This window comes from Hemitrygon akajei, chromosome 24 (genome assembly GCF_048418815.1).
Source record: "Hemitrygon akajei chromosome 24, sHemAka1.3, whole genome shotgun sequence".
NCBI lineage: Eukaryota > Metazoa > Chordata > Chondrichthyes > Myliobatiformes > Dasyatidae > Hemitrygon > Hemitrygon akajei.
The window spans coordinates 37,648,168-37,675,330 of record NC_133147.1 but is presented as its reverse complement, the minus strand read 5'-3'; the positions used below and the strand labels follow the sequence as shown (position 1 = coordinate 37,675,330).

The 27,163-nt window shown below is 58.8% G+C and overlaps 1 protein-coding gene across 2 annotated transcripts in view; it reads left to right on the top strand.

Annotated features, from left to right (window-relative positions):
* Positions 1-2,934: 2,934 nt before the first annotated feature.
* Positions 2,935-27,163, top strand: part of LOC140716014 (voltage-dependent calcium channel gamma-7 subunit-like) — a 34,177-nt gene continuing 9,948 nt past the window's right edge. For both annotated transcript variants that reach the window (XM_073028652.1, XM_073028653.1), the window contains exons 1-4: positions 2,935-3,254; positions 22,513-22,795; positions 25,355-25,441; positions 26,138-26,278. In XM_073028652.1, coding sequence (XP_072884753.1) covers positions 22,753-22,795; positions 25,355-25,441; positions 26,138-26,278 — 271 coding nt within the window. In that variant the 5' untranslated portion in view covers positions 2,935-3,254; positions 22,513-22,752. The remainder of the gene's footprint in view (positions 3,255-22,512; positions 22,796-25,354; positions 25,442-26,137; positions 26,279-27,163) is intronic.

Here is a 27,163-nt window from a genome sequence, read left to right as displayed (position 1 = left end):
AAGAAGATAAAACAACAGAATGCAGGATTGGGTGTCCCAGTTGCAGCGAATTGCAGTGGTGAGACACAACTTTGGTTCGTTGCTGGGAGCTGGCATGCTGGAGGTCCTTGACTGGGCAGTGTTTTACTGGGCATCAGTGGTTGGTTGCCTGAGATTAACAGTTTGGTGAGGATTTCCCTAACGTGATTAGTAGGTTTGTAGAGGACACTAGAATTGGTGGCAGTGAAGAATGAAGAACATTCTCTGAGGTACAGCAGGGTCCGGATCAACTGATGCAGATCAGAGCAAAGGCACTGAGACTCAGAAAGCAAACCATCCTTGGACTTCCACAGTGATCAGCAGGGACCCTGGGGAGGGTTGTGGATCAGAGGGACCCTGGGAGGGTTGTGGAATAGAGGGACCCTGGGGAGGGTTGTGGATCAGAGGAACCCTGGGGAGGATTGTGGATCAGAGGGACCCTGGGGAGTGTCGTAGATCAGAGGGACCCTGGGGAGGGTTGTGGATTAGAGGGACCCTGGGGAGGGTTGTGGAACAGAGGAACCCTGGGGAGGATTGTGGAACAGAGGGACCCTGGGGAGGGTTGAGGATCAGAGGAACCCTGGGGAGGGTTGTGGAATAGAGGGACCCTGGGGAGGGTTGTAGATCAGAGGGACCCTGGGGAGGATTGTGGATCAGAGGGACCCTGGGGAGGGTTGTAGATCTGAGGGACCCTGGGGAGGGTTGTGGATCAGAGGGACCCTGGGGAGGGTTGTAGATCAGAGGAAACCTGGGGAGGGTTGTAGAATAGAGGAACCCTGGGGAGGGTTGTGGAACAGAGGAACCCTGGGGAGGATTGTGGAACAGAGGGACCCTGGGGAGGGTTGTAGATCAGAGGGACCCCGGGGAGGATTGTGGAACAGAGGGACCCCGGGGAGGATTGTGGAACAGAGGGACCCTGGGGAGGATTGTGGATCAGAGGGACCCCGGGGAGGATTGTGGAACAGAGGGACCCTGGGGAGGGTTGTAGATCAGAGGGACCCCGGGGAGGATTGTGGAACAGAGGGACCCTGGGGAGGGTTGTGGAATAGAGGGACCCTGGGGAGGGTTGTGGATCAGAGGAACCCTGGGGAGGATTGTGGATCAGAGGGACCCTGGGGAGTGTCGTAGATCAGAGGGACCCTGGGGAGGGTTGTGGATCAGAGGGACCCTGGGGAGGGTTGTAGATCAGAGGAAACCTGGGGAGGGTTGTAGAATAGAGGAACCCTGGGGAGGGTTGTGGAACAGAGGAACCCTGGGGAGGATTGTGGAACAGAGGGACCCTGGGGAGGGTTGTAGATCAGAGGGACCCCGGGGAGGATTGTGGAACAGAGGGACCCGGGGGAGGATTGTGGATCAGAGGGACCCCGGGGAGGATTGTGGAACAGAGGGACCCTGGGGAGGATTGTGGAACAGAGGGACCCTGGGAGGGTTGTGGAATAGAGGGACCCTGGGGAGGGTTGTGGATCAGAGGAACCCTGCGGAGGATTGTGGATCAGAGGGACCCTGGGGAGTGTCGTAGATCAGAGGGACCCCGGGGAGGATTGTGGAACAGAGGGACCCTGGGGAGGATTGTGGATCAGAGGGACCCCGGGGAGGATTGTGGAACAGAGGGACCCTGGGGAGGGTTGTGGAACAGAGGGACCCCGGGGAGGATTGTGGAACAGAGGGACCCTGGGGAGGGTTGTGGAACAGAGGGACCCTGGGGAGGATTGTGGAACAGAGGGACCCTGGGGAGGGTTGTGGATCAGAGGGACCCTGGGGAGGATTGTGGAACAGAGGGACCCTGGGGAGGGTTGTAGATCAGAGGAACCCTGGGGAGGATTGTGGAACAGAGGGACCCTGGGGAGGATTGTGGATCAGAGGGACCCCGGGGAGGGTTGTGGATCAGAGGAACCCTGGGGTACAGTGACATGGTTCCCTGAAAGTGGAGTCACAGGTTGACAGCGCAGTGAAGAAGGAGTTTGCTTCATCAGTCAGGGCACTGAGTACAGGAGTTGGGACGTTATGTTGCAGTTGTACAAGACGTTGGTGAGACCGCACTCGGAGTGTTGTGTTCAGTTCTGGTCGACCTGCTGTAGGAAAGATGCCATTGAGCTGGGAAGGTGCAGAGCGGGACCTACCAGGATTCGAGAGGATGCGGGTGTTTGGAAGGGAGGACAATGAAGAGATGTGGGAGTGGGTGGAGGTGATGGACAGGCAAAGGGAGAGGGACATGAGAAGGAGGAGGGAGGGTGATTCTGGGTGGAGGGGTGTATGGGGAGGGGCAGTGAACGGAAGGGATGGGAGAACCCATCTGTCTAATTTTCTGTATCCCCCTCTCCCTCCTACACACTTTCTCCCCTTTCCCCTCTCTCCTTTCTCTTCTGCTCACTCAGCTTTCTACCCCGCTCTCTACCCCTCTCTTTCCCCGTCTCCTCTCTCTCTCTCCCCTCCCCTCCCTCTTCTCTTCCTCTTCCCTCTCTCTCTCTGTCTCCCCTCTCCCTCTTTCTCCTTTCTGTGTGTGAGTCTCTCTCGCTCTCTCTCTCTGAGTCAGAGAAAGAGAGAGATGGTAGAAAGGGGGAAGGATGGTCTGTATCTCTCTCTCCCCGGGATGGGGGAGGGACTCTGCAAGCACACAGATCACATGTACCCGGACACATTCACAGCTCAGCATCTCTCTCTGCCTCGCCCCCTCCCCCTCCCTCTCTCTCTCCCTCTCTCTCTCTCTCCTTCGCTTCCTCCCGCGGAGATCCCTGCAGAGGCCTGCAGCTTCTCGGCACCTCTTCTTGCAGCGCTCGCCGTCCCGGTCCGCAGCATCCTCGCCCGCCACACCTGTGACATTCCCGGTGCGGCCGCTCTCGGCGATCGGGGCATCAGCCAAGGGCCTCTGTGAAGGAGAAGACCTGTCTCTTTCGCCCCTGTCCCCAGCTCCCTCTCCGTCTCCCTCACTCCACCTCTCATTCCATCTCCCTTTCTGTCTCTCTCTCTCTATCATCTCTCTCCTTTCTCCCGTCCTCTCTCTGACACCACCTGCCATTCCTTTTACCCTCTATTGCCCCCAACTATTCAATCCCTACTCCGTCTCCCTCTCTCGCTCTCCATCTGCACATCCCCTCTCTCTCTCTCCCTCTTTCTCCCCCCTTCCCTCCCTCCCTCCCTCCCTCCCTGTGTGTGCACGCAATCAGATCGAACTGATGCCGACCTACGATGGGTGAGCGAGGCTGCTGTTGTCAAAACCCACCAGGCCTGCTTTAGAGGTGAGTGTCTTGTGGAGGGGGTGGGGAGGAGGGAGGGTGAGAGGTGGGACGGGGAGGGTGAGAGGTGGGACGGGGGGAGGGTGAGAGGTGGGACGGAGGGAGGGTGTGAGAGGTGGGACGGGGAGGGTGAGAGGTGGGACGGGGGAGGGTGAGAGGTGGGACGGGGAGGGTGAGTGGTGGGACGGGGGGAGTGTGAGAGGTGGGACGGGGGGAGGGTGAGTGGTGGGACGGGGAGGGTGAGAGGTGGGACGGGGGGAGAGGGTGAGAGGGGACGGGGGGAGGGTGAGAGGTGAGACGGGGAGAGGGTGAGAGGTGGGACGGGGAGGGTGAGTGGTGGGACAGGGGGAGTGTGAGTGGTGGGAAGGGGGGAGAGGGTGAGAGGTGGGACGGGGAGGGTGAGAGGTGGGACGGAGGGAGGGTGAGAGGTGGACGGGGAGGGTGAGAGGTGGGACGGGGGGGTGAGAGGTGGGACGGGGGAGGGTGAGAGGTGGGACGGAGGGAGGGTGAGAGGTGGGACGGGGGGGGGAGGGTGAGAGGTGGGACGGGGGGGGGAGGATGAGAGGTGGACGGGGGGGAGGGTGAGGGAGAGGTGGGACGAGAGGGGGGGGAGGGTGGACGGGGGAGGGGTGAGAGGTGGGACGGGAGGGGAGAGGTGGGACGGGGAGGGTGAGAGGTGGGACGGGGAGGGTGAGAGGTGGGACGGGGGAGAGGGTGAGAGGTGGGACGGGGGGAGGGTGAGTGGTGGGACGGGGGGGAGGGTGAGTGGTGGGACGGGGGGGGGAGGGTGAGAGGTGGGACGGGGGGAGGGTGAGTGGTGGGACGGGGGGAGGGTGATTGTGACGGGGGGGAGGGGAGTGTGACGGGGGGAGGATGAGAGGTGGGACGGGGGGAGGGTGAGAGGTGGGACGGGGGAGGGTGAGTGGTGGGGCGGGGGGAGGGTGAGAGGTGGGACGGGGGAGAGGGGTGAGAGGTGGGACGGGGGGAGGGTGAGTGGTGGGACGGGGGGGGGAGGATGAGGTGGGACGGGGGGAGGGTGAGAGGTGGGACGGGGGAGGGTGAGTGGTGGGCGGGGGGAGGGTGAGAGGTGGGCGGGGGAGGGTGAGTGGTGGGGCGGGGGGAGGGTGAGAGGTGGGACGGGGGGAGAGGGTGAGAGGTGGGACGGGGGGGGGAGGATGAGAGGTGGGACGGGGGGAGGGTGAGAGGTGGGACGGGGGAGGGTGAGTGGTGGGACGGGGGGAGGGTGAGTGGTGGGACGGGGGGGAGGATGAGAGGTGGGACGGGGGAGGATGAGAGGTGGGACGAGGGAGGGGGACAGGTGGGACGGGGGGAGAGGGTGAGAGGTGGGACGGGGGGAGGGTGAGAGGTGGGACGGGGGAGGGTGAGAGGTGGGACGGGGGTGAGGGTGAGAGGTGGGACGGGGGGAGAGGGTGAGAGGTGGGACCAGAGAGGGGGAGAGGTGGGACGGGGAGGGTGAGAGGTGGGATGGGGGGGAGGGTGAGATGTGGGACGGGGGGAGAGGGTGAGAGGTGGGACGGGGGGAGGGTGAGTGGTGGGACGGGGGGAGGGTGAGAGGTGGGACGGGGAGGGTGAGAGGTGGGACGGAGGAGAGGGGAAGGTGAGTAACTCGTGGAGGGGTGGGACAGAGGGTGAGGTTGAAAGCTAAAAGTGGAGGGGTGAGAGTTGGTACGGGGATAGGGGGTGAGGTAGGCTGGGGAATGTGTGTCTCGGGGAAGGGGCAGAGACGGGGAGGACGAGAGCTGAGATGGGTAAGGGGGAAAGGAGGTGGGATGGGGAGGAGAGAGGTGGGAGTACTAGTGGAGAGGAGGGATGAGGCAGGGTGAGAGGTGGGATGATTGAGGGGGAGAGGTGAGATGTGGGAAGGAGAGAGGTGGTTTTGGGACGGGGAGGGGAGCGGTGAGATGTGGGCCGACGTGAGGTGAGAGGTGGGATGTGGGATGGATAAGATGATTGAGGTGGGACGAGGGAGGGTGAGTGGCGGGGTGAGGGAGGGGGAGAGGTTGGACGATTGAGGGTGAGAGGTGGGACGAGGGAGGGTGAGAGGTGGGACGATTGAGGGGGACAGGTGGGACGAGGGAGGGTGAGAGGTGGGACGATTGAGGGGGACAGGTGGGACCAGAGAGGGGGAGAGGTTGGACCAGAGAGGGGGAGAGGTTGGACGATTGAGGGTGAGGTTGGACGATTGAGGGTAAGTGGTGGGACCAGAGGTGGGAGAGGTTGGACGAATGAGGGTGAGTGGTGGGACGAGGGAGGGTGAGAGGTGGGACGGGGGGGGGAAGGATGAGAGGTGGGACGGGGGGGAGGGTGAGAGGTGGGACGGGGGGAGGGTGAGAGGTGGGACGGGGGGGAGGGTGAGAGGTGGGACGGGGGAGGGCGAGAGGTGGGATGGGGGGAGGGTGAGTGGTGGGACGGGGGAGGACGAGAGGTGGACGGGGGTGAGGACGAGAGGTGGGACGGGGAGGGTGAGAGGTTGGACGGGGGGAGGGTGAGAGGTGGGACGGGGGGAGAGGGTGAGAGGTGGGACGGGGGAGGGTGAGAGGTGGGACGGGGGGAGAGGGTGAGTGGTGGGACGGGGGAGGGTGAGAGGTGGGACGGGGGGAGGACGAGAGGTGGGACGGGGGGAGGGACGAGAGGTGGGACGGAGGAGAGGGGAAGGTGAGTAACTCGTGGAGGGGTGGGACAGAGGGTGAGGTTGAAAGCTAAAAGTGGAGGGGTGAGAGTTGGTACGGGGATAGGGGGTGAGGTAGCTGGGAATGTGTGTCTCGGGGAAGGGGCAGAGACGGGGAGGACGAGAGCTGAGATGGGTAAGGGGGAAAGGAGGTGGGATGGGGAGGAGAGAGGTGGGAGTACTAGTGGAGAGGAGGGATGAGGCAGGGTGAGAGGTGGGATGATTTGAGGGGGAGAGGTGAGATGTGGGAAGGAGAGAGGTGGTTTTGGGACGGGGGAGGGGGAGCGGTGAGATGTGGGCCGACGTGAGGTGAGAGGTGGGATGTGGGATGGATAAGATGATTGAGGTGGGACGAGGGAGGGTGAGTGGCGGGGTGAGGGAGGGGGAGAGGTTGGACGATTGAGGGTGAGAGGTGGGACGAGGGAGGGTGAGAGGTGGGACGATTGAGGGGGACAGGTGGGACGAGGGAGGGTGAGAGGTGGGACGATTGAGGGGGACAGGTGGGACCAGAGAGGGGGAGAGGTTGGACCAGAGAGGGGGAGAGGTTGGACGATTGAGGGTGAGGTTGGACGATTGAGGGTAAGTGGTGGGACCAGAGGTGGGAGAGGTTGGACGATTTGAGGGTGAGTGGTGGGACGAGGGAGGGTGAGAGGTGGGACGGGGGGGGGAAGGATGAGAGGTGGGACGGGGGGGAGGGTGAGAGGTGGGACGGGGGGAGGGTGAGAGGTGGGACGGGGGGGAGGGTGAGAGGTGGGACGGGGGGAGGGCGAGAGGTGGGATGGGGGGAGGGTGAGTGGTGGGACGGGGGGAGGACGAGAGGTGGGACGGGGGGAGGACGAGAGGTGGGACGGGGAGGGTGAGAGGTGGGACGGGGGGAGGGTGAGAGGTGGGACGGGGGGAGAGGGTGAGAGGTGGGACGGGGGGAGGGTGAGAGGTGGGACGGGGGGGAGAGGGTGAGTGGTGGGACGGGGGAGGGTGAGAGGTGGGACGGGGGGAGGACGAGAGGTGGGACGGGGGGGAGGACGAGAGGTGGGACGGGGAGGGTGAGAGGTGGGACGGGGGAGGGTGAGTGGTGGGACGGGGGGAGGGTGAGAGGTGGGACGGGGGAGGTGAGAGGTGGGACGGGGGAGAGGATGAGAGGTGGGACGGGGGGGGAGAGGGTGAGAGGTGGGATGGGGGGAGGGTGAGAGGTGGGACGGGGTGAGGGTGAGTGGTGGGACGGGGGAGGGTGAGAGGTGGGACGGGGGGAGGGCGAGAGGTGGGACGGGGGGAGGGTGAGTGGTGGGACAGGGAGGGTGAGAGGTGGGACGGGGGGGAGGGCGAGAGGTGGGACGGGGGGGAGGGTGAGAGGTGGGACGGGGAGGGTGAGTGGTGGGACGGAGGGAGGGTGAGAGGTGGGACGGGGGGGTGAGAGGTGGGACGGGGAGGGTGAGAGGTGGGACGGAGGGAGGGTGAGAGGTGGGACAGGGGGGAGGGTGAGAGGTGGGACGGGGGGAGGGTGAGAGGTGGGACAGGGGGGAGGGTGAGAGGTGGGACGGGGGGGGGAGGATGAGAGGTGGGACGGGGGGGAGGGTGAGAGGTGGGACGGGGGGGGAGGGTGAGAGGTGGGACGGGGGGAGGGTGAGAGGTTGGGACAGAGAGGGGGAGAGGTGGGACGGGGAGGGTGAGAGGTGGGACGGGGGAGAGGGTGAGAGGTGGGACGGGGGGAGGGTGAGTGGTGGGACGGGGGGGGGAGGATGAGAGGTGGGACGGGGGGAGGGTGAGTGGTGGGACGGGGGGGGAGGATGAGAGGTGGGACGGGGGGAGGGTGAGAGGTGGGACGGGGAGGGTGAGAGGTGGGACGGGGGGGGAGGGTGAGAGGTGGGACGGGGAGGGTGAGAGGTTGGACGGAGGAGAGGGGAAGGTGAGTAACTCATGGAGGGGTGGGACAGAGGGTGAGGTTGAGAGCCTAAAAGTGGAGGGGTGAGAGTTGGTACGGGGATAGGGGGTGAGGTAGCTGGGAATGTGTGTCTCGGGGGAAGGGGCAGAGACGGGGAGGACGAGAGCTGAGATGGGTAAGGGGAGAAAGGAGGTGGGAATGGGGAGGAGAGAGGTGGGAGTACTAGTGGAGAGGAGGGATGAGGCAGGGTGAGAGGTGGGATGATTGAGGGGGAGAGGTGAGATGTGGGAAGGAGAGAGGTGGTTTTGGGACGGGGGAGGGGAGCGGTGAGATGTGGGCCGACGTGAGGTGAGAGGTGGGATGTGGGATGGATAAGATGATTGAGGTGGGACGAGGGAGGGTGAGTGGCGGGGTGAGGGAGGGGGAGAGGTTGGACGATTGAGGGTGAGAGGTGGGACGAGGGAGGGTGAGAGGTGGGACGATTGAGGGGGACAGGTGGGACGAGGGAGGGTGAGAGGTGGGACGATTGAGGGGGACAGGTGGGACCAGAGAGGGGGAGAGGTTGGACCAGAGAGGGGGAGAGGTTGGACGATTGAGGGTGAGGTTGGACGATTGAGGGTGAGTGGTGGGACCAGAGGTGGGAGAGGTTGGACCAGAGAGGGGGAGAGGTGGACGATTGAGGGTGAGGTTGGACGATTGAGGGTGAGGTTGGACGATTGAGGGTGAGTGGTGGGACGAGGGAGGGGGACAGGTGGGACGGGGGGGGGGGAGGATGAGAGGTGGGACGGGGGGAGGGTGAGTGGTGGGACGGGGAGGGTGAGAGGTGGGACCAGAGAGGGGGAGAGGTGGGACGGGGAGGGTGAGAGGTGGGACGGGGGAGAGGGTGAGAGGTGGGACGGGGGGAGGGTGAGTGGTGGGACGGGGGGGGGGAGGATGAGAGGTGGGACGGGGGAGGGTGAGTGGTGGGACGGGGGGGGGGAGGATGAGAGGTGGGACGGGGGGAGGGTGAGAGGTGGGACGGGGAGGGTGAGAGGTGGGACGGGGGGGGAGGGTGAGAGGTGGGACGGGGGAGGGTGAGAGGTTGGACGGAGGAGAGGGGAAGGTGAGTAACTCAAGGAGGGGTGGGACAGAGGGTGAGGTTGAGAGCTAAAAGTGGAGGGGTGAGAGTTGGTACGGGGATAGGGGGTGAGGTAGGCTGGGAATGTGTGTCTCGGGGAAAGGGCAGAGACGGGAGAGGACGAGAGCTGAGATGGGTAAGGGGGAAAGGAGGTGGGATGGGGAGGAGAGAGGTGGGAGTACTAGTGGAGAGGAGGGATGAGGCAGGGTGAGAGGTGGGATGATTGAGGGGGAGAGGTGAGATGTGGGAAGGAGAGAGGTGGTTTTGGGACGGGGGAGGGGAGCGGTGAGATGTGGGCCGACGTGAGGTGAGAGGTGGGATGTGGGATGGATAAGATGATTGAGGTGGGACGAGGGAGGGTGAGTGGCGGGGGTGAGGGAGGGGGAGAGGTTGGACGATTGAGGGTGAGAGGTGGACGAGGGAGGGTGAGAGGTGGGACGATTGAGGGGGACAGGTGGGACGAGGGAGGGTGAGAGGTGGGACGATTGAGGGGGACAGGTGGGACCAGAGAGGGGGAGAGGTTGGACCAGAGAGGGGGAGAGGTTGGACGATTGAGGGTGAGGTTGGACGATTGAGGGGTGAGTGGTGGGACCAGAGGTGGGAGAGGTTGGACGATTGAGGGTGAGTGGTGGGACGAGGGAGGGGGACAGGTGGGACGGGGGGGGGGAGGATGAGAGGTGGGACGGGGGAGGGTGAGAGGTGGGACGGGGAGGGTGAGAGGTGGGACGGGGGGGAGGGTGAGAGGTGGGACGGGGGAGGGTGAGTGGTGGGACGGGGGGAGGGCGAGAGGTGGGACGGAGGGAGGGTGAGAGGTGGGACGGGGGGAGGGTGAGAGGTGGGACGGGGGAGGGTGAGTGGTGGGACGGGGGGAGGACGAGAGGTGGGACGGGGGGGAGGGTGCGTGGTGGGACGGGGGGGAGGGTGAGAGGTGGGACGGGGGGAGGGCGAGAGGTGGGACGGGGGGGAGGGTGAGAGGTGGGACGGGGGGAGGGTGAGTGGTGGGACGGGGGGGAGGGTGAGAGGTGGGACGGGGGGGAGGGTTGAGAGGTGGGACGGGGGGGGTAGAGGGTGAGAGGTGGGACGGGGGGGGGAGGGTGAGAGGTGGGACGGGGGGGTAGAGGGTGAGAGGTGGGACGGGGGGGGTGAGAGGTGGGACGGGGGGGAGGGTGAGAGGTGGGACGGGGGGGGAGGGTGAGAGGTGGGACGGGGAGGGTGAGAGGTGGGACAGGGGAGAGGGGAAGGTGAGTAACTCGTGGAGGGGTGGGACAGAGGGTGAGGTTGAGAGCTAAAAGTGGAGGGGTGAGAGTTGGTACGGGGATAGGGGGTGAGGTAGGCTGGGAATGTGTGTCTCGGGGAAAGGGCAGAGACGGGGAGGACGAGAGCTGAGATGGGTAAGGGGGAAAGGAGGTGGGATGGGGAGGAGAGAGGTGGGAGTACTAGTGGAGAGGAGGGATGAGGCAGGGTGAGAGGTGGGATGATTGAGGGGGAGAGGTGAGATGTGGGAAGGAGAGAGGTGGTTTTGGGACGGGGGAGGGGAGCGGTGAGATGTGGGCCGACGTGAGGTGAGAGGTGGGATGTGGGATGGATAAGATGATTGAGGTGGGACGAGGGAGGGTGAGGGGCGGGGTGAGGGAGGGGGAGAGTTTGGACGATTGAGGGTGAGAGAGAGGATGAGAGGTATTATGGTAGGATGTGGAGATGTGGGACGGGGAGGCAGAGGGGAGAGGTTGGACGATTGAGGGTGAGTGGTGGGACCAGGGAGGGGGGAGTTTGGACAATTGAGGGTGAGAGGTGGGACGAGGGAGGGGGAGAGGTTGGACTATTGAGGGGGACAGGTGGGACGAGGGAGGGTGAGAGGTGGGACGATTGAGGGGGACAGGTGGGACCAGAGAGGGGGACAGGTGGGACGATTGAGGATGCAAGGTGGGACGAGGGAGGGGGACAGGTGGGACGAGGGAGGGTGAGAGGTGGGACGATTGAGGGGAACAGGTGGGACCAGAGAGGGGGAGAGGTTGGACCAGAGAGGGGGAGAGGTTGGACGATTGAGGGTGAGAGGTGGGACGAGGGAGGACGAGAGGTGGGACGGGGGGAGGACGAGAGGTGGGACGGGGAGGGTGAGAGGTGGGACGGGGGAGGGTGAGTGGTGGGACGGGGGAGGGTGAGAGGTGGGACGGGGGGAGGGTGAGTGGTGGGACGGGGGGAGGGTGAGAGGTGGGACGGGGAGGGTGAGAGGTGGGACGGGGGAGGGTGAGAGGTGGGACGGGGGGAGGACGAGAGATGGGACAGGGAGGGTGAGAGGTGGGACGGGGGAGGGTGAGAGGTGGGACGGGGGAGGGTGAGTGGTGGGACGGGGGGAGTGTGAGAGGTGGGACGGGGGGGGAGGGTGATAGGTGGGACGGGGGGGAGGGTGAGAGGTGGGACGCGGGGGGTGAGAGGTGGGATGGGGGGGAGGGTGAGTGGTGGGACAGGGGGAGTGTGAGAGGTGGGACGGGGGGAGGGTGAGAGGTGGGACGGGGGGGAGGGTGAGTGGTGGGACGGGGGGAGGGTGAGAGGTGGGACGGGGAGGGTGAGAGGTGGGACGGAGGAGAGGGGAAGGTGAGTAACTCGTGGAGGGGTGGGACAGAGGGTGAGGTTGAAAGCTAAAAGTGGAGGGGTGAGAGTTGGTACGGGGATTGGGGGTGAGGTAGGCTGGGAATGTGTGTCTCGGGGAAGGGGCAGAGACGGGGAGGACGAGAGCTGAGATGGGTAAGGGGGAAAGGAGGTGGGATGGGGAGGAGAGAGGTGGGAGTACTAGTGGAGAGGAGGGATGAGGCAGGGTGAGAGGTGGGATGATTGAGGGGGAGAGGTGAGATGTGGGAAGGAGAGAGGTGGTTTTGGGACGGGGAGGGGAGCGGTGAGATGTGGGCCGACGTGAGGTGAGAGGTGGGATGTGGGATGGATAAGATGATTGAGGTGGGACGAGGGAGGGTGAGTGGCGGGGTGAGGGAGGGGGAGAGGTTGGACGATTGAGGGTGAGAGGTGGGACGAGGGAGGGTGAGAGGTGGGACGATTGAGGGGGACAGGTGGGACGAGGGAGGGTGAGAGGTGGGACGATTGAGGGGGACAGGTGGGACCAGAGAGGGGGAGAGGTTGGACCAGAGAGGGGGAGAGGTTGGACGATTGAGGGTGAGGTTGGACGATTGAGGGTGAGTGGTGGGACCAGAGGTGGGAGAGGTTGGACGATTGAGGGTGAGTGGTGGGACGAGGGAGGGGGACAGGTGGGACGGGGGGGGGGAGGATGAGAGGTGGGACGGGGGAGGGGGAGAGGTGGGACGGGGAGGGTGAGAGGTGGGACGGGGGGGAGGGTGAGAGGTGGGACGGGGGGAGGGTGAGTGGTGGGACGGGGGGAGGACGAGAGGTGGGACGGGGGGGAGGGTGCGTGGTGGGACGGGGGGGGAGGGTGAGAGGTGGGACGGGGGGAGGGCGAGAGGTGGGACGGGGGGAGGGTGAGAGGTGGGACGGGGGGGAGGGTGCGTGGTGGGACGGGGGGGGAGGACGAGAGGTGGGACGGGGAGGGTGAGAGGTGGGACAGGGGAGAGGGGAAGGTGAGTAACTCGTGGAGGGGTGGGACAGAGGGTGAGGTTGAGAGCTAAAAGTGGAGGGGTGAGAGTTGGTACGGGGATAGGGGGTGAGGTAGGCTGGGAATGTGTGTCTCGGGGAAAGGGCAGAGACGGGGAGGACGAGAGCTGAGATGGGTAAGGGGGAAAGGAGGTGGGATGGGGAGGAGAGAGGTGGGAGTACTAGTGGAGAGGAGGGATGAGGCAGGGTGAGAGGTGGGATGATTGAGGGGGAGAGGTGAGATGTGGGAAGGAGAGAGGTGGTTTTGGGACGGGGGAGGGGAGCGGTGAGATGTGGGCCGACGTGAGGTGAGAGGTGGGATGTGGGATGGATAAGATGATTGAGGTGGGACGAGGGAGGGTGAGGGGCGGGGTGAGGGAGGGGGAGAGTTTGGACGATTGAGGGTGAGAGAGAGGATGAGAGGTATTATGGTAGGATGTGGAGATGTGGGACGGGGAGGCAGAGGGGAGAGGTTGGACGATTGAGGGTGAGTGGTGGGACCAGGGAGGGGGAGAGTTTGGACAATTGAGGGTGAGAGGTGGGACGAGGGAGGGGGAGAGGTTGGACGATTGAGGGGGACAGGTGGGACGAGGGAGGGTGAGAGGTGGGACGATTGAGGGGGACAGGTGGGACCAGAGAGGGGGACAGGTGGGACGATTGAGGATGCAAGGTGGGACGAGGGAGGGGGACAGGTGGGACGAGGGAGGGTGAGAGGTGGGACGATTGAGGGGAACAGGTGGGACCAGAGAGGGGGAGAGGTTGGACCAGAGAGGGGGAGAGGTTGGACGATTGAGGGTGAGAGGTGGGACGAGGGAGGACGAGAGGTGGGACGGGGGGAGGACGAGAGGTGGGACGGGGAGGGTGAGAGGTGGGACGGGGGAGGGTGAGTGGTGGGACGGGGGAGGGTGAGAGGTGGGACGGGGGGAGGGTGAGTGGTGGGACGGGGGGAGGGTGAGAGGTGGGACGGGGAGGGTGAGAGGTGGGACGGGGGAGGGTGAGAGGTGGGACGGGGGGAGGACGAGAGATGGGACAGGGAGGGTGAGAGGTGGGACGGGGGAGGGTGAGAGGTGGGACGGGGGAGGGTGAGTGGTGGGACGGGGGGAGTGTGAGAGGTGGGACGGGGGGGAGGGTGATAGGTGGGACGGGGGGGAGGGTGAGAGGTGGGACGCGGGGGGTGTGAGGTGGGATGGGGGGGAGGGTGAGATGTGGGACGGGGGGAGAGGGTGAGAGGTGGGACGGGGGGAGGGTGAGTGGTGGGACGGGGGGAGGGTGAGAGGTGGGACGGGGAGGGTGAGAGGTGGGACGGAGGAGAGGGGAAGGTGAGTAACTCGTGGAGGGGTGGGACAGAGGGTGAGGTTGAAAGCTAAAAGTGGAGGGGTGAGAGTTGGTACGGGGATAGGGGGTGAGGTAGGCTGGGAATGTGTGTCTTGGGGAAGGGGCAGAGACGGGGAGGACGAGAGCTGAGATGGGTAAGGGGGAAAGGAGGTGGGATGGGGAGGAGAGAGGTGGGAGTACTAGTGGAGAGGAGGGATGAGGCAGGGTGAGAGGTGGGATGATTGAGGGGGAGAGGTGAGATGTGGGAAGGAGAGAGGTGGTTTTGGGACGGGGGAGGGGAGCGGTGAGATGTGGGCCGACGTGAGGTGAGAGGTGGGATGTGGGATGGATAAGATGATTGAGGTGGGACGAGGGAGGGTGAGTGGCGGGGTGAGGGAGGGGGAGAGGTTGGACGATTGAGGGTGAGAGGTGGGACGAGGGAGGGTGAGAGGTGGGACGATTGAGGGGGACAGGTGGGACGAGGGAGGGTGAGAGGTGGGACGATTGAGGGGGACAGGTGGGACCAGAGAGGGGGAGAGGTTGGACCAGAGAGGGGGAGAGGTTGGACGATTGAGGGTGAGGTTGGACGATTGAGGGTGAGTGGTGGGACCAGAGGTGGGAGAGGTTGGACGATTGAGGGTGAGTGGTGGGACGAGGGAGGGGGACAGGTGGGACGGGGGGGGGGAGGATGAGAGGTGGGACGGGGGAGGGGGAGAGGTGGGACGGGGGGGGAGGGTGAGAGGTGGGACGGGGGGGAGGGTGAGAGGTGGGACGGGGGGAGGGTGAGTGGTGGGACGGGGGGAGGACGAGAGGTGGGACGGGGGGGAGGGTGCGTGGTGGGACGGGGGGGGAGGGTGAGAGGTGGGACGGGGGGAGGGCGAGAGGTGGGACGGGGGGAGGGTGAGAGGTGGGACGGGGGGGAGGGTGCGTGGTGGGACGGGGGGGGAGGGTGAGAGGTGGGACGGTGGGGAGGGTGAGAGGTGGGACAGGGGAGAGGGGAAGGTGAGTAACTCGTGGAGGGGTGGGACAGAGGGTGAGGTTGAGAGCTAAAAGTGGAGGGGTGAGAGTTGGTACGGGGATAGGGGGTGAGGTAGGCTGGGAATGTGTGTCTCGGGGAAAGGGCAGAGACGGGGAGGACGAGAGCTGAGATGGGTAAGGGGGAAAGGAGGTGGGATGGGGAGGAGAGAGGTGGGAGTACTAGTGGAGAGGAGGGATGAGGCAGGGTGAGAGGTGGGATGATTGAGGGGGAGAGGTGAGATGTGGGAAGGAGAGAGGTGGTTTTGGGACGGGGGAGGGGAGCGGTGAGATGTGGGCCGACGTGAGGTGAGAGGTGGGATGTGGGATGGATAAGATGATTGAGGTGGGACGAGGGAGGGTGAGGGGCGGGGTGAGGGAGGGGGAGAGTTTGGACGATTGAGGGTGAGAGAGAGGATGAGAGGTATTATGGTAGGATGTGGAGATGTGGGACGGGGAGGCAGAGGGGAGAGGTTGGACGATTGAGGGTGAGTGGTGGGACCAGGGAGGGGGAGAGTTTGGACAATTGAGGGTGAGAGGTGGGACGAGGGAGGGGGAGAGGTTGGACGATTGAGGGGGACAGGTGGGACGAGGGAGGGTGAGAGGTGGGACGATTGAGGGGGACAGGTGGGACCAGAGAGGGGGACAGGTGGGACGATTGAGGATGCAAGGTGGGACGAGGGAGGGGGACAGGTGGGACGAGGGAGGGTGAGAGGTGGGACGATTGAGGGGAACAGGTGGGACCAGAGAGGGGGAGAGGTTGGACCAGAGAGGGGGAGAGGTTGGACGATTGAGGGTGAGAGGTGGGACGAGGGAGGACGAGAGGTGGGACGGGGGGAGGACGAGAGGTGGGACGGGGAGGGTGAGAGGTGGGACGGGGGAGGGTGAGTGGTGGGACGGGGGAGGGTGAGAGGTGGGACGGGGGGAGGGTGAGTGGTGGGACGGGGGGAGGGTGAGAGGTGGGACGGGGAGGGTGAGAGGTGGGACGGGGGAGGGTGAGAGGTGGGACGGGGGGAGGACGAGAGATGGGACAGGGAGGGTGAGAGGTGGGACGGGGGGGAGGGTGATAGGTGGGACGGGGGGGAGGGTGAGAGGTGGGACGGAGGGAGGGTGAGAGGTGGGACGGGTGGAGGGTGAGAGGTGGGACGGGGGGGAGGGTGAGAGGTGGGACGGGTGGAGGGTGAGAGGTGGGACGGGGGGAGGGTGAGAGGTGGGACGGGAGGAGGGTGAGAGGTGGGACGGGGGGAGGGTGAGAGGTGGGACGGGGGGGAGGGTGAGAGGTGGGACGGGTGGAGGGTGAGAGGTGGGATGGGGGGAGGGTGAGAGGTGGGACGGGGGGAGAGGGTGAGAGGTGGGACGGGGGGAGGGTGAGAGGTGGGACGGGGGGAGAGGGTGAGAGGTGGGATGGGGGGAGGGTGAGAGGTGGGACGGGGGGGAGGGTGAGAGGTGGGACGGGGGGGTGAGAGGTGGGACGGGGGGAGAGGGTGAGAGGTGGGACGGGGGGAGAGGGTGAGAGGTGGGACGGGGGGAGAGGGTGAGAGGTGGGATGGGGGGGAGGGTGAGTGGTGGGACGGGGGAGGGTGAGAGGTGGGACGGGGGGAGGGTGAGAGGTGGGACGGGGGGTGAGAGGTGGGACGGGGGGGAGGGTGAGAGTTGGGACGGGGGGAGGGTGAGAGGTGGGATGGGGAGGGTGAGTGGTGGGACGGAGGGAGGGTGAGTGGTGGGACGGGGGAGGGTGAGAGGTGGGACGGGGGGAGGGTGAGAGGTGGGACGGGGGGTGAGAGGTGGGACGGGGGGGAGGTTGAGAGTTGGGACGGGGGAGGGTGAGAGGTGGGACGGGGGAGGGTGAGAGGTGGGACGGGGGAGGACGAGAGGTGGGACGGGGGGAGGACGAGAGGTGGGACGGGTGAGAGGTGGGACGGGGAGGGTGAGAGGTGGGACGGGGGGAGTGTGAGTGCTGGGACGGGGAGTGTGAGTGCTGGGACGGGGAGGGTGAGAGGTGGGACGGGGGGAGGATGAGAGTTGGGACAGTGGGGGTTGGGTGATTTGAGATGGGGAGAAAGAGAGGCTGACGGGGATGGGTGAAGGGAGGGGTGCATGAGAGGTGGGATGGGACAGGGGAAATGGACACGAGTGTCTTGGTGAGGAAATTATTCATGGATGGAGCAGGGTACGGGGTGGGACAAATAGGTGGGACAGGAGGAGAGGGAGGCCTGTCACAAGGAGGGAGACTGATGGCAACAGCAAGTGGGGAGGTGGAGGGGAGAGGTGGAAGGGACAGAGTTAAGGTGGGTGAACGGACAGGGAGCAGGAAAGTGTGTCATCTCATATCATACCTTTGAGTCATTTTGCAATCGCTCCCCTCTTCCGTGTTACACTCTCTCCATCTCCCCTCTCATACTCTCTTCATCTTCCCATTCCCCTCTCACTCTCTCTCCATCTCCCCATTCCCCTCTCACACTCACTCCATCTCCCCATTCCCCTCACACTCTCTCCATCTCCCCATTCCCCTCTCACACTCACTCCATCTCCCCATTCCCCTCTCACACTCTCTCTCCATCTCAGCCGTCATGCTCTCTCCATCTCCCCTCTCATACTCTCTTCATCTCCCCATTCCCCTCTCACTCTCTCTCCATCTCCCCATTCCCCTCTCACTCTCTCTCCATCTCCCCATTCCCCTCTCACACTCTCTCCATCTCCCCATTCCCCTCTCACACTCTCCATCTCCCCATTCCCCTCTCACACTCTCTCTCCATCTCAGCCGTCATGCTCTCTCCATCTCCCCTTCCCCTCTGACACTCACTTCATCTCCCTATTCCCCTCTCACACTCTCTCCATCTCCCCTCACACTGTCTCCATTTTCCCATTCCCCTCGCACACTCTCTCCGTCTCCCCATTCCCCTCTCACACTATCTCCATCTCCCCTCTCACAATCCCTCCATCTCCCCATTCCCCTCTGACACTCTCTTCATCTCCCTATTCCCCTCTCACACTCTCTCCATCTCCCCTCATACTGTCTCCATTTTCCCATTCCCCTCGCACACTCTCTCCGTCTCCCCATTCCCCTCTCACTCTCTCTCCATCTCCCCTCTCACACTCTCTCCATCTCCCCATTCCCCTCTCACACTATCTCCATCTCCCCTCGCACAATCCCTCCATCTCCCCATTCCCCTCTGACACTCTCTTCATCTCCCTATTCCCCTCTCACACTCTCTCCATCTCCCCTCACACTGTCTCCATTTTCCCATTCCCCTTGCACTCTCTCCGTCTCCCCATTCCCCTCTCACTCTCATTCCATTTCCCCTCTCACACTCTCTCCATCTCCCATCTTACATTCTCACCATCTCCCCTTTCCCCTCTCACATTCTCTCCATCTCAAACTCTCTCCATCTCCCCTCTCACGCTCTCTCCGTCTCCCCTCTCTCAGTCTCTCCATCTCCCCATTCCTCTCTCACAATCTTTCCATCTCTCCATTCCCTTTCTCACTCTCCATTTCCCCGTTTCCCCCTCACTCTCTTCATCTCCCCTCTCACACTCTCTCCATCTCCCCATTTCCCTCTCACACTCTCTCCATCTCCCCATTCCTCTCTCACACTCTCTCCATCTCCCCATTCCTTTCTCACAATCTTTCCATCTCTCCATTCCCTTTCTCACTCTCCATTTCCCCGTTTCCCCCTCACTCTCTTCATCTCCCCTTTATCGCTCTCTCACACTCTCTCATTCTCTCTGTCTTCTAATACCCTCTTTCTCTCTCATGGGGAGATGGGCTCTTCTGTTCATCCCTTTGCCTCTCTCTCTATCTTTCCCAATCCCCCTTGCAATGTTTTGAGGGTGTATTTTTATATAACTTATCCCCCGGAGTTGGTTACAGGCTGGGGTCTAATCCTGGGTTTCAGGAGCTTTACATCTATAATAACCGATCCTTGGGCATAGGTCACACACTGTGATCTAACCCAGTAGTTCAAGGGGTCTCCAAAACATATTCACCCCACACCATCCCAGGTTTTCATGTTTTATTGTCTTTCAACATTGAATCACATGGATTTGTTTTGTCTTTTTTGACACTGATCAATAGGAAAAGATTTTTGTGCCAAAGTGAAAACAGAAGTCTACAAAATTATCTAAATTAATTACAAATAGAAAGACAAAATAACTGATGCATAAATATTCACCCTCCCCTTTAAAATGACCACCAAATCATCACTGGTGTCGCCAATTGCTTTTAGCAGTCCCATAATTAGTTAAATGGAGATCTGTTTTTGTAGACCGGTGTGCAGTCGAGGTGTTTCAATTGAATGTAGTAAAAATACACCTGTATCTGGAAGGTCCAACTGTTGGTGAGTCAGTATCCTGGCAAAACTACACTGTGAAGAGAAAAGAGCACTCCAAGCAACTCTGTGAAGGTTGTTGAAAAGCACAAGTCAGGAGATGGAAACAAGAACTTTTCCAAGTCACTGAATATTCCTTGGAGTACAGTTAAGTCAATTGTCAAGGAATGGAAAGAATATGGCACGGCTGTAAATCTGCCCGGAGCAGGCCATCCTCGAAAACTGAGTGACCGTGCAAGAAGGGTACTCCAGCATTTTGTGTGTGTTACTTGGATTTCCAATATCTGCAGATTTTCTCTTGTTTGGGACTAGTGGGGGAGGCCAGCAAGAGACAACTCTGGAGGAGTTACAAGCCTCAGTGGCTGAGATACACAGATAATAACTGTGGCCCGGGTGCTTCACCAGTCACAGCTTTATGGAAAAGTGGCAAAGAGAAAGCCAATGTTGAAAAAGAAAACTCGCAAGAAATCTCAGCTAGAGTTTGCCAGAAGGCATATAGGAGACTCTGAAGTCAGCTGAAAGAAGGTTCTATGGTCTGATGAAACCAAAACTGAGTTTTTTGGCCATCGGACTAAACACTATGTTTGGTGTAAGCCAAGCACCGCACATCATCAAAGACACACCGTCCCTACTGTGGAGCATGGTGGTGGCTGCATCACGCTGTGGGGATGCTTCACTGCAGCAGCCCCTGGAAGTCTTCTAAAGGTAGAGGGGGAAATGAATGCAGCCAAATACAGGGAAATCCTGGAGGAAAACCTGACGCAATCTGCAAAAGAACTGCAACTTGGAAGAATTGTTGTCCAGCAAGACAATGACCCCAAGCATAAAGCCAAATCTACACAGGAATGGCTTAAAAATACAAAGTTAATGTCCTGGAGTGGCCAACTCATAGTCCAGATTGCAATCAAATTCAGAATTTGAGGCTGGACCTGAAAAGGGCTGTTCACTCATGATCCCCATGCAATCTGACAGAGCTTGAGCAGTTTGTAAAGAAGAATGGGGAAAAATTGCAGTGTCCAGACGTACAAAGCTGATAGAGACCTATCTTCACAGGCTCAAGGCTGTAATTGCTGCCAAAGGTGCATCTACTAAATACTGACCTGAAGGGGGTGAGTAATTATGCAATCAATTATTTTGTTTTTAATAATTGTAATAAATTTAAACCAGTCTGAAGAAATCTGTTTTCACATGAAAGAGTCTTCCATGGACAGGGTATTCAAGGACATTTTCAACCTCTCACTGCTACAGGTGAAAGTTCCTACTAGCTTCAAAAAGGTAACAATTATACCAGTGCCTAAGAAGAATAATGTGGGCTGCCTTAATGACTATCGCCCGGTAGCACTCACATCGACAGTGATGAAATGTTTTGAGAGGTTGGTCATGACTAGACTGAACTCCTGTCTCAGCAAGGACCTGGACCCATTGCAATTTGCCTGTCGCCACAATAGGTCAACGGCAGACGCAATCTCAATGGCTCTTCACGGCTTTAGACCACCTGAACAATACAAACACCTATGTCAGTCACATGCTGTTCATTGACTACAGCTCAGCATTTAATACCATCATTCCCACAATTCTGATTGAGAAGTTGCAGAACCTGGGCCTCTGTACCTTCCACTGTAATTGGATCCTCGACTTCTTAACCGGAAGACCACAGTCTGTGCGGATTGGTGATAACATATCTTCCTCACTGACGATCAACACTGGCACACCTCAGAGGTGTGTGCTTAGCCCACTGCTCTACTCTCTGTATGCCCATGAATGTGTGGCTAGGGTTAGGATTAGCTCAAATACCATCTATAAATTTTCTGACAATACAACCACTGTTGGTAGAATCTCAGGTGGTGACGAGGGCGTACAGGAGCGAGATATCACAACTAGTGGAGTGGTGTCACAGCAACAACCTGGCACTCAATGTCAGTAAGACGAAAGAGCTGATTGTGGACTTCAGGAAGGGTAAGACAAAGGAACACATACCCATCCTCATAGAGGGGTCAGAAGTGGAGAGAGTGAGCAGCTTCAAGTTCCTGGGTGTCAAGATCTCTGAGGACCTAATCTGGTCCCAACATATCAATGTAGTTATAAAGAAAGAAGACAATGGCTTCATTAGGAGTTTGAAGAGATGTGGTATGTCAACAAATACACTCAAAAACTGCTCTAGGTGTACCGTGGAGAGCATTCTGACAGACTGCATCACTGCCTGGTATGGGGGGGGGGGTGGGGGGAGCTACTGCACAGGACCAAAAGAAGCTGCAGAGGGTTGTAAATTTAGTCAGCTCCATCTTGGGTACTAGCCTACAAAGTACCCAGGACATCTTCAAGGAGCGGTGTCTCAGAAAGGCAGCGTCCATTATTAAAGTCCTCCAGCACCTAGGACATGCCCTTTTCTCATTGTTACCATCAGGAAGGAGGTACAGAAGCCTGAATGCACACACTCAGCGATTCAGGAACAGCTTCTTCCCCTTTGTCATCTGATTCCTAAATAGACATTGAACCCTGGGACACTACCTCACTTTTTAAATATATACAGCATTCTGATTTTTGCATGATTTTTAATCTTTTCAATATATGAATACTGTATTTATTATTACTTTATTTTGGTTTTTTGTCCTATATTATGTATTGCATTGAATTGCTAATGCTGTGTTGAGACATTTCATGGCGCATTTCAGTGATAATAAACTTGATTCTGATTCTGTTGATCAGTCAAAAAAGGCAAATTAAATCCACTGTCATACAATGCTGTAAAACAATAAAACATGAAAACTTCCGAAGGGACTGAATACTTTTTATAAACATTGTATATAATAACAGATTCCCAGGGTTATGTTACAGGTTGGGATCTAACCCAACGGTTCAGGGGTTTACATATAGAATAACTGATTCCTGGGAGTGGGTTACAGGCTGGGATCAATTCTAATCTGCCCTCTTTTCTCTCTTTCCCTTCCTTCCTTCAACCCTCCCTCTTTCTCTCACCTAACACCTATGACCCCTTCCCTCCCTCTCCTTTAATGTCTCCCACTCCTTTTTTCCTCTCCTCTTCCCTCCTGATCTCCTTTTATCCCTGCTTCTCACCTTTCATCCACACCTCCGTCCTAACTTCCTCACAATCTCTTCCTACACTCTCCCTCACTGCCCTCTGCTTCCCCCTTTCTCTCTCCCTCCTTTCCACCTCCCACTCTTTCTCTCCTCCTCTACCCTCTCTCCCTTCCTCTCTTTCGCTTCTCTACTCCCTTTTTCCCCCTCGTCCCCCCTCATCCTCCTTCCCCTCTCCCCTGCTCCCATCTCTTCGCTCCTTCCTTCCTCTTGCCCTTCCCCCACAGACACCCACCTGGCTGTCCCTTTTCCTCAGGGAGCGTGCGGGAGCCCTCGGGCTCTCACCCCTCCTCCACACCGGCGAGCTGGAGGGTTTGGGGACGTGCAGCGCACGGGCGCTTACGCTCCTGAGCAGCGCCTTCGGTGCAAGTGGGCTGCTGTTGGTGGGAATCGCTGTGAGCACTGACTACTGGCTCTACCTGGAGGAGGGGCTTGTCTCCCAACATAATCAAAGCACTGAGATCACCATGGCTCTCCACTCCGGCCTCTGGAGGGTCTGCTTCGTCGCTGGTAAGGGCGAGACGCTGAGTGATGGAGGGAGCGAGGGAATGAAGGAGGGAGGGAGCAAAGGAGGGTCAGGTGGTCTGTGTCATCGTTGGTAAGGACGAGGGGTTGAGTGATGCAGGAAGAGAGAGGGACAGGAGTCTGTCGTACAGAGGTATGAGAGAAGAGCTGGTCAACATTGGTTGGAAGGAAACCAATGAGGGATATTACAGAGAAAAAATTAGTGGAAAGTTAGAAGATTGGGAAGCTTTTAAAAACCAACAGAAGGCAACTAAAAAAGTCATTAAGAAGGTAAAGGTGGAATATAAGGTAAGCTAACCAATAATATTAAAGAGCATACCAAAAGATTTGTCAGATGCATAAAGTGTAAAAGAGAGGTGAGCGTTGATATCAGACCGCTGGAAATTGATGCTGGAAGAGTTGTAATAGGGGACAAGGAAATGTGGAAGAACTGAATAAGTATTTTGCATCAGTCTTCACTGTGGAAGACACGAGCAGTGTGCCAGAAATTCGAGTGTCAGGGGGCAGAAGTGTCTTAAGTTTTACTAGGGAGAAGGTTTTTGGGAAACTGAAAGGTCTGAAGATAGCTAAGCCACCAGGACCAGATGGTGCACACCCCAGGGTTCTTAAAGAGGTGGCTGAATAGATTAAGGGGGCATTAGTAATGATCTTTCAAGAATCACTTGATTCTGGAATGGTTCCAGAGGACTGAAAAATTGCAAATGTCTCCACTCTTCAAGATGAGAGAGAGGCAGAAGAAAGGAAATTATAGGCCATTTAGTCTGATTTCAGTGGCTGGGAAGATGTTAGAGTTGATAGTTAAAGATGTGGTTTCGGCTTACTTGGAGACACATGATAAAATAGGCCATAGTCAGCGTGGTTTCCTCAAGGGAAAACCTTGCCTGACAAATCTGTTGGAATTCTTTGAAGAAATTACAAGCAGGATGGACAAAGGAGAATCAGTGGATGTTGTGTGCTTTGATTTTCAGAAGGCCTTTGACAAGATGCCACATATGAAGCTACTTAAATTAAGAACCCATGGTATTACAGAGAAGATTCTAGCAAGGATAAAGCAGTAACTGATTGGCAAGAGGCAAAGACTGGGAATAAAGGGAGCCTTTTCTCGTTGGATGCCGGTAACTAGTGATGTTCCACAGGGGTTTGTGTTGGGGCCACTTCTTTATACGTTATGTGTCCATAACTTGGATGGTGGAATCGATGGCTTTGTGGCAAAGTTTGTGAAGATAGGTGGAGGAGCAGGTAGTCTTGAGGAAGCAGAGAGGCTACCAAAAGACAGACAGATGAGGAGAATGGGCAAAGAAGTGGCCGATGGAATACAGAGTTGGGAAGTGTATGGTCATTCACTTTAGTAAAAGTAATAAAAGGGTTGACTATTTTCTAACTGGTGAAAAAAATCAAAAACCTAAGGTGCAAAGGGACCTGTGAGTCATGGTGTAGGATTCCCTAAAGGTTAATTTGCACATTGAGTCTGTGGTGACAAAGGCAAATGCAATGTTAGCATTCATTTTGAGAGGACTGGAATATAAAAGCCCCTTATCTAAAAAATGATGTGCTGACATTGGAGAGAGTTCACAAAAATGATTCCAGGATTGAATTAGCTTGTCATATGAGGAGTGTTTGATGGCTCTGGGCCTGTACTCACTGGAATTCAGAACAATAAGGGGTGACCTAATTGAAAACTATCGAATGGTGAAAGGCCTTGAAAGAGTGGATGTGGAGAGGATGTTTCTATGGTGGGAGTGTCTAAGACCAGAGCACACAGCCTCAGAATAGAGGGGTGTCCTTTTAGAACGGAGGTGAGGAGGAATATCTTTAGCCGGAGAGTGGTGAACCTGTGGAATTATTTGCCACAGGCGGAGTCTTTATTAGTATTTAAGGCAGAGGTTGGCAGATTCTTGGTTGGTCAGGGAATGAAGCAATGCAGGGAGAAAGCAGGAGATTGGGAGTGAGAGAAAAAGCAGACTCGATGGGCCAAATGGCCTAATTCTGCTCCTCTGTCTTATGGTCTGTTTCATCCCAGGTAGGGATGAGAGACTGAGGGATGGTGGGATGGAACAAGGGAGGGTCTCCCAGTATAACCGGAAGGTCTTTTTCATCGCAGGTAGGAACAAAGGGGTGAGGTTGGAGAGAGGAAAGGACAGTGGACAAAGGAATGGGAAGGGAAGAATGAGAGAGAGGGATGGAGGAGAGCAAACTGTAGAGTGAGAGGGAGGGAGGATGGATTGAATGAGATTGGCGAACAAAGGTGGAGGTGTGGAGCGTGGGTAAAGAACAGTTCACGCCCTGATATCTTTCTCCTTGCCTTTTTCACCCTCTCTCATCTCTCTTTAACCCTCTCTGTCCCCTCTATCTCCCTGCCTTTTCCCTTTCTCTCTCTCACTCAACCCTTTCTCTCTGTCTTACTTCCCTCTCCCCCTTTCTCCCTCTCGTCCTCTTCCCTCTCTCTCTCCCTCTTCTCCTTCCCTCTCTCTCTTACCCCCCTGTTTCTCTCCCCCTCTCATCCTCCTTCCCTCTCTCCCCCTCCCTCCTCTCCTCTCTCACCAGGCCGGGAGAATGGTCGATGTGTGGCGACAGAATATTTCCTGGAGCCTGAAGTTGAGATTACAACAGAGAACACGGCCAATATTCTCAGTGAGCGTGTGACCCCTCTCATCCATCCTCGGGACCCCTCCCATCCATCCTCCCTAGATGAGGGAACATCCTGGGCACTAGATCCCTTCCTCAGAACCCCTCCCACCCATTCTCCCCAGGACCCCTAACATCCTTTCTTGGGACACCGACACACGTCCTCTCCAAGACCCCTCCCATCTGTCCCTGTGACCCCTCCCACCCATCCTTCCCGAACACGGGAACGCACCCACCTGATTTCCTGGGACCCGTACTACAGTGACGCCCCCCCCCCCCGCCACCTCCCCCACCGAATGGCCACCAACACTGACACAGAATTACCTACTCTCCTCTCTCCCCATCTCCATCTCTCACCCTCCCTCCCACTCTCCCCCTTTTCTTCCCTTCTTTCTCCCCTTTTCTTCCCCTTTCTCCTCCCTCTCTCTCCCCTCCCCCTTTCTTTCTACCCCTTTCTCTCTCCACCCCTCTTTCTCCGTTACCCCTCTTCTTTCCCCCTTATTCTCAACCCTCTCTCCCTGCTCATTCTCCCCTCTCCCTCACCCCCTCCCTCTTACTGTCCCCTCTTTCTGCCTCTCTTCCCCTCTCTCTCTCCCACCTCTCACCCCTCTCTATCCCCCTCTCTCTGCCTCTCCCTCCCCTCCCCCCCTCTCTCTGCCTCCCCCTCCCCTCTCTCTCACCCTCCTTCCCCCTGTCCCACAGAGATGATTCAGACTGCCACCCCTTTTCCGATGGTGAGTCTCCTCTTTGTCTTCACCGCCTTCATCATCAGTAACATTGGACACATCCGTCCCCAGCGGACCATCCTGGCCTTCGTCTCGGGAATATTCTTCATTCTCTCTGGTAAGTGCCTGTCCTTTCCCGCGGGAGTGGTCGGACTGAGAGGAGTCATCCCCGAGCAGCTCCTCCACTCCCAGACCAGTGAACGTCAGCCAGCAGGCCTGTACAAACTGAATATAGAACATCACAACACCAGGCATTTCCATCCCTGTCTGTGCCTCTCGTAATCTTATAAACCTCTATCAGATCTCCCCTCAGCCTCCGACACTCCAGGGAAAACAACCCAAGTTTCTCTGACCTCATGTCCTCTAACCCAGGGAACATCTGGTGAACCTCTTCTGTACCCTCTCCAAAGCCCCCCACCCCCAACCCTTCCCACAATGGGGACGGCCAGAACTGCATACAGTAGTCCAAGAACAGACAGACCAGGGTTTGATACAGCTGCAGCATATCTTCCCGACTTGTACTCAATGCCCAACTGATGAAGGGAAACACAAGTGTTGTACGCCTTCTTTACTGCCCTGTGCAGTGGCTTTCAGACCCCAAGATCCCTCTGTACATCAATACTCCTATGGCTGTGTTCTATCCCTTCACATCTGACCTCTCAAAGTGCAACACCTCACACTTGTCCGTGTTAAACTCCATCTGCCATTTCTCCACAGACTCCTGATAAAATATGTGTACAAAAGGTGTAATAGTAACGGGGTTGTCATGGTGGGAGATTTTAATTTAATTTCCCAAATATTGATTGGTATCTCCCTAGAGCGAGGGGTTTAGATGGGGTGGAGTTTGTTAGGTGTGTTCAGGAAGGTTTCCTGACACAATATGTTGAGGCTGTACTTGGTCTGGTATTGGGAAATGAACCTGGTCAGATATCAGATCTCTCAGTGGGTGAGCATTTTGGAGATAGTGATCACAATTCTATCTCCTTTACCATAGCATCGGAGA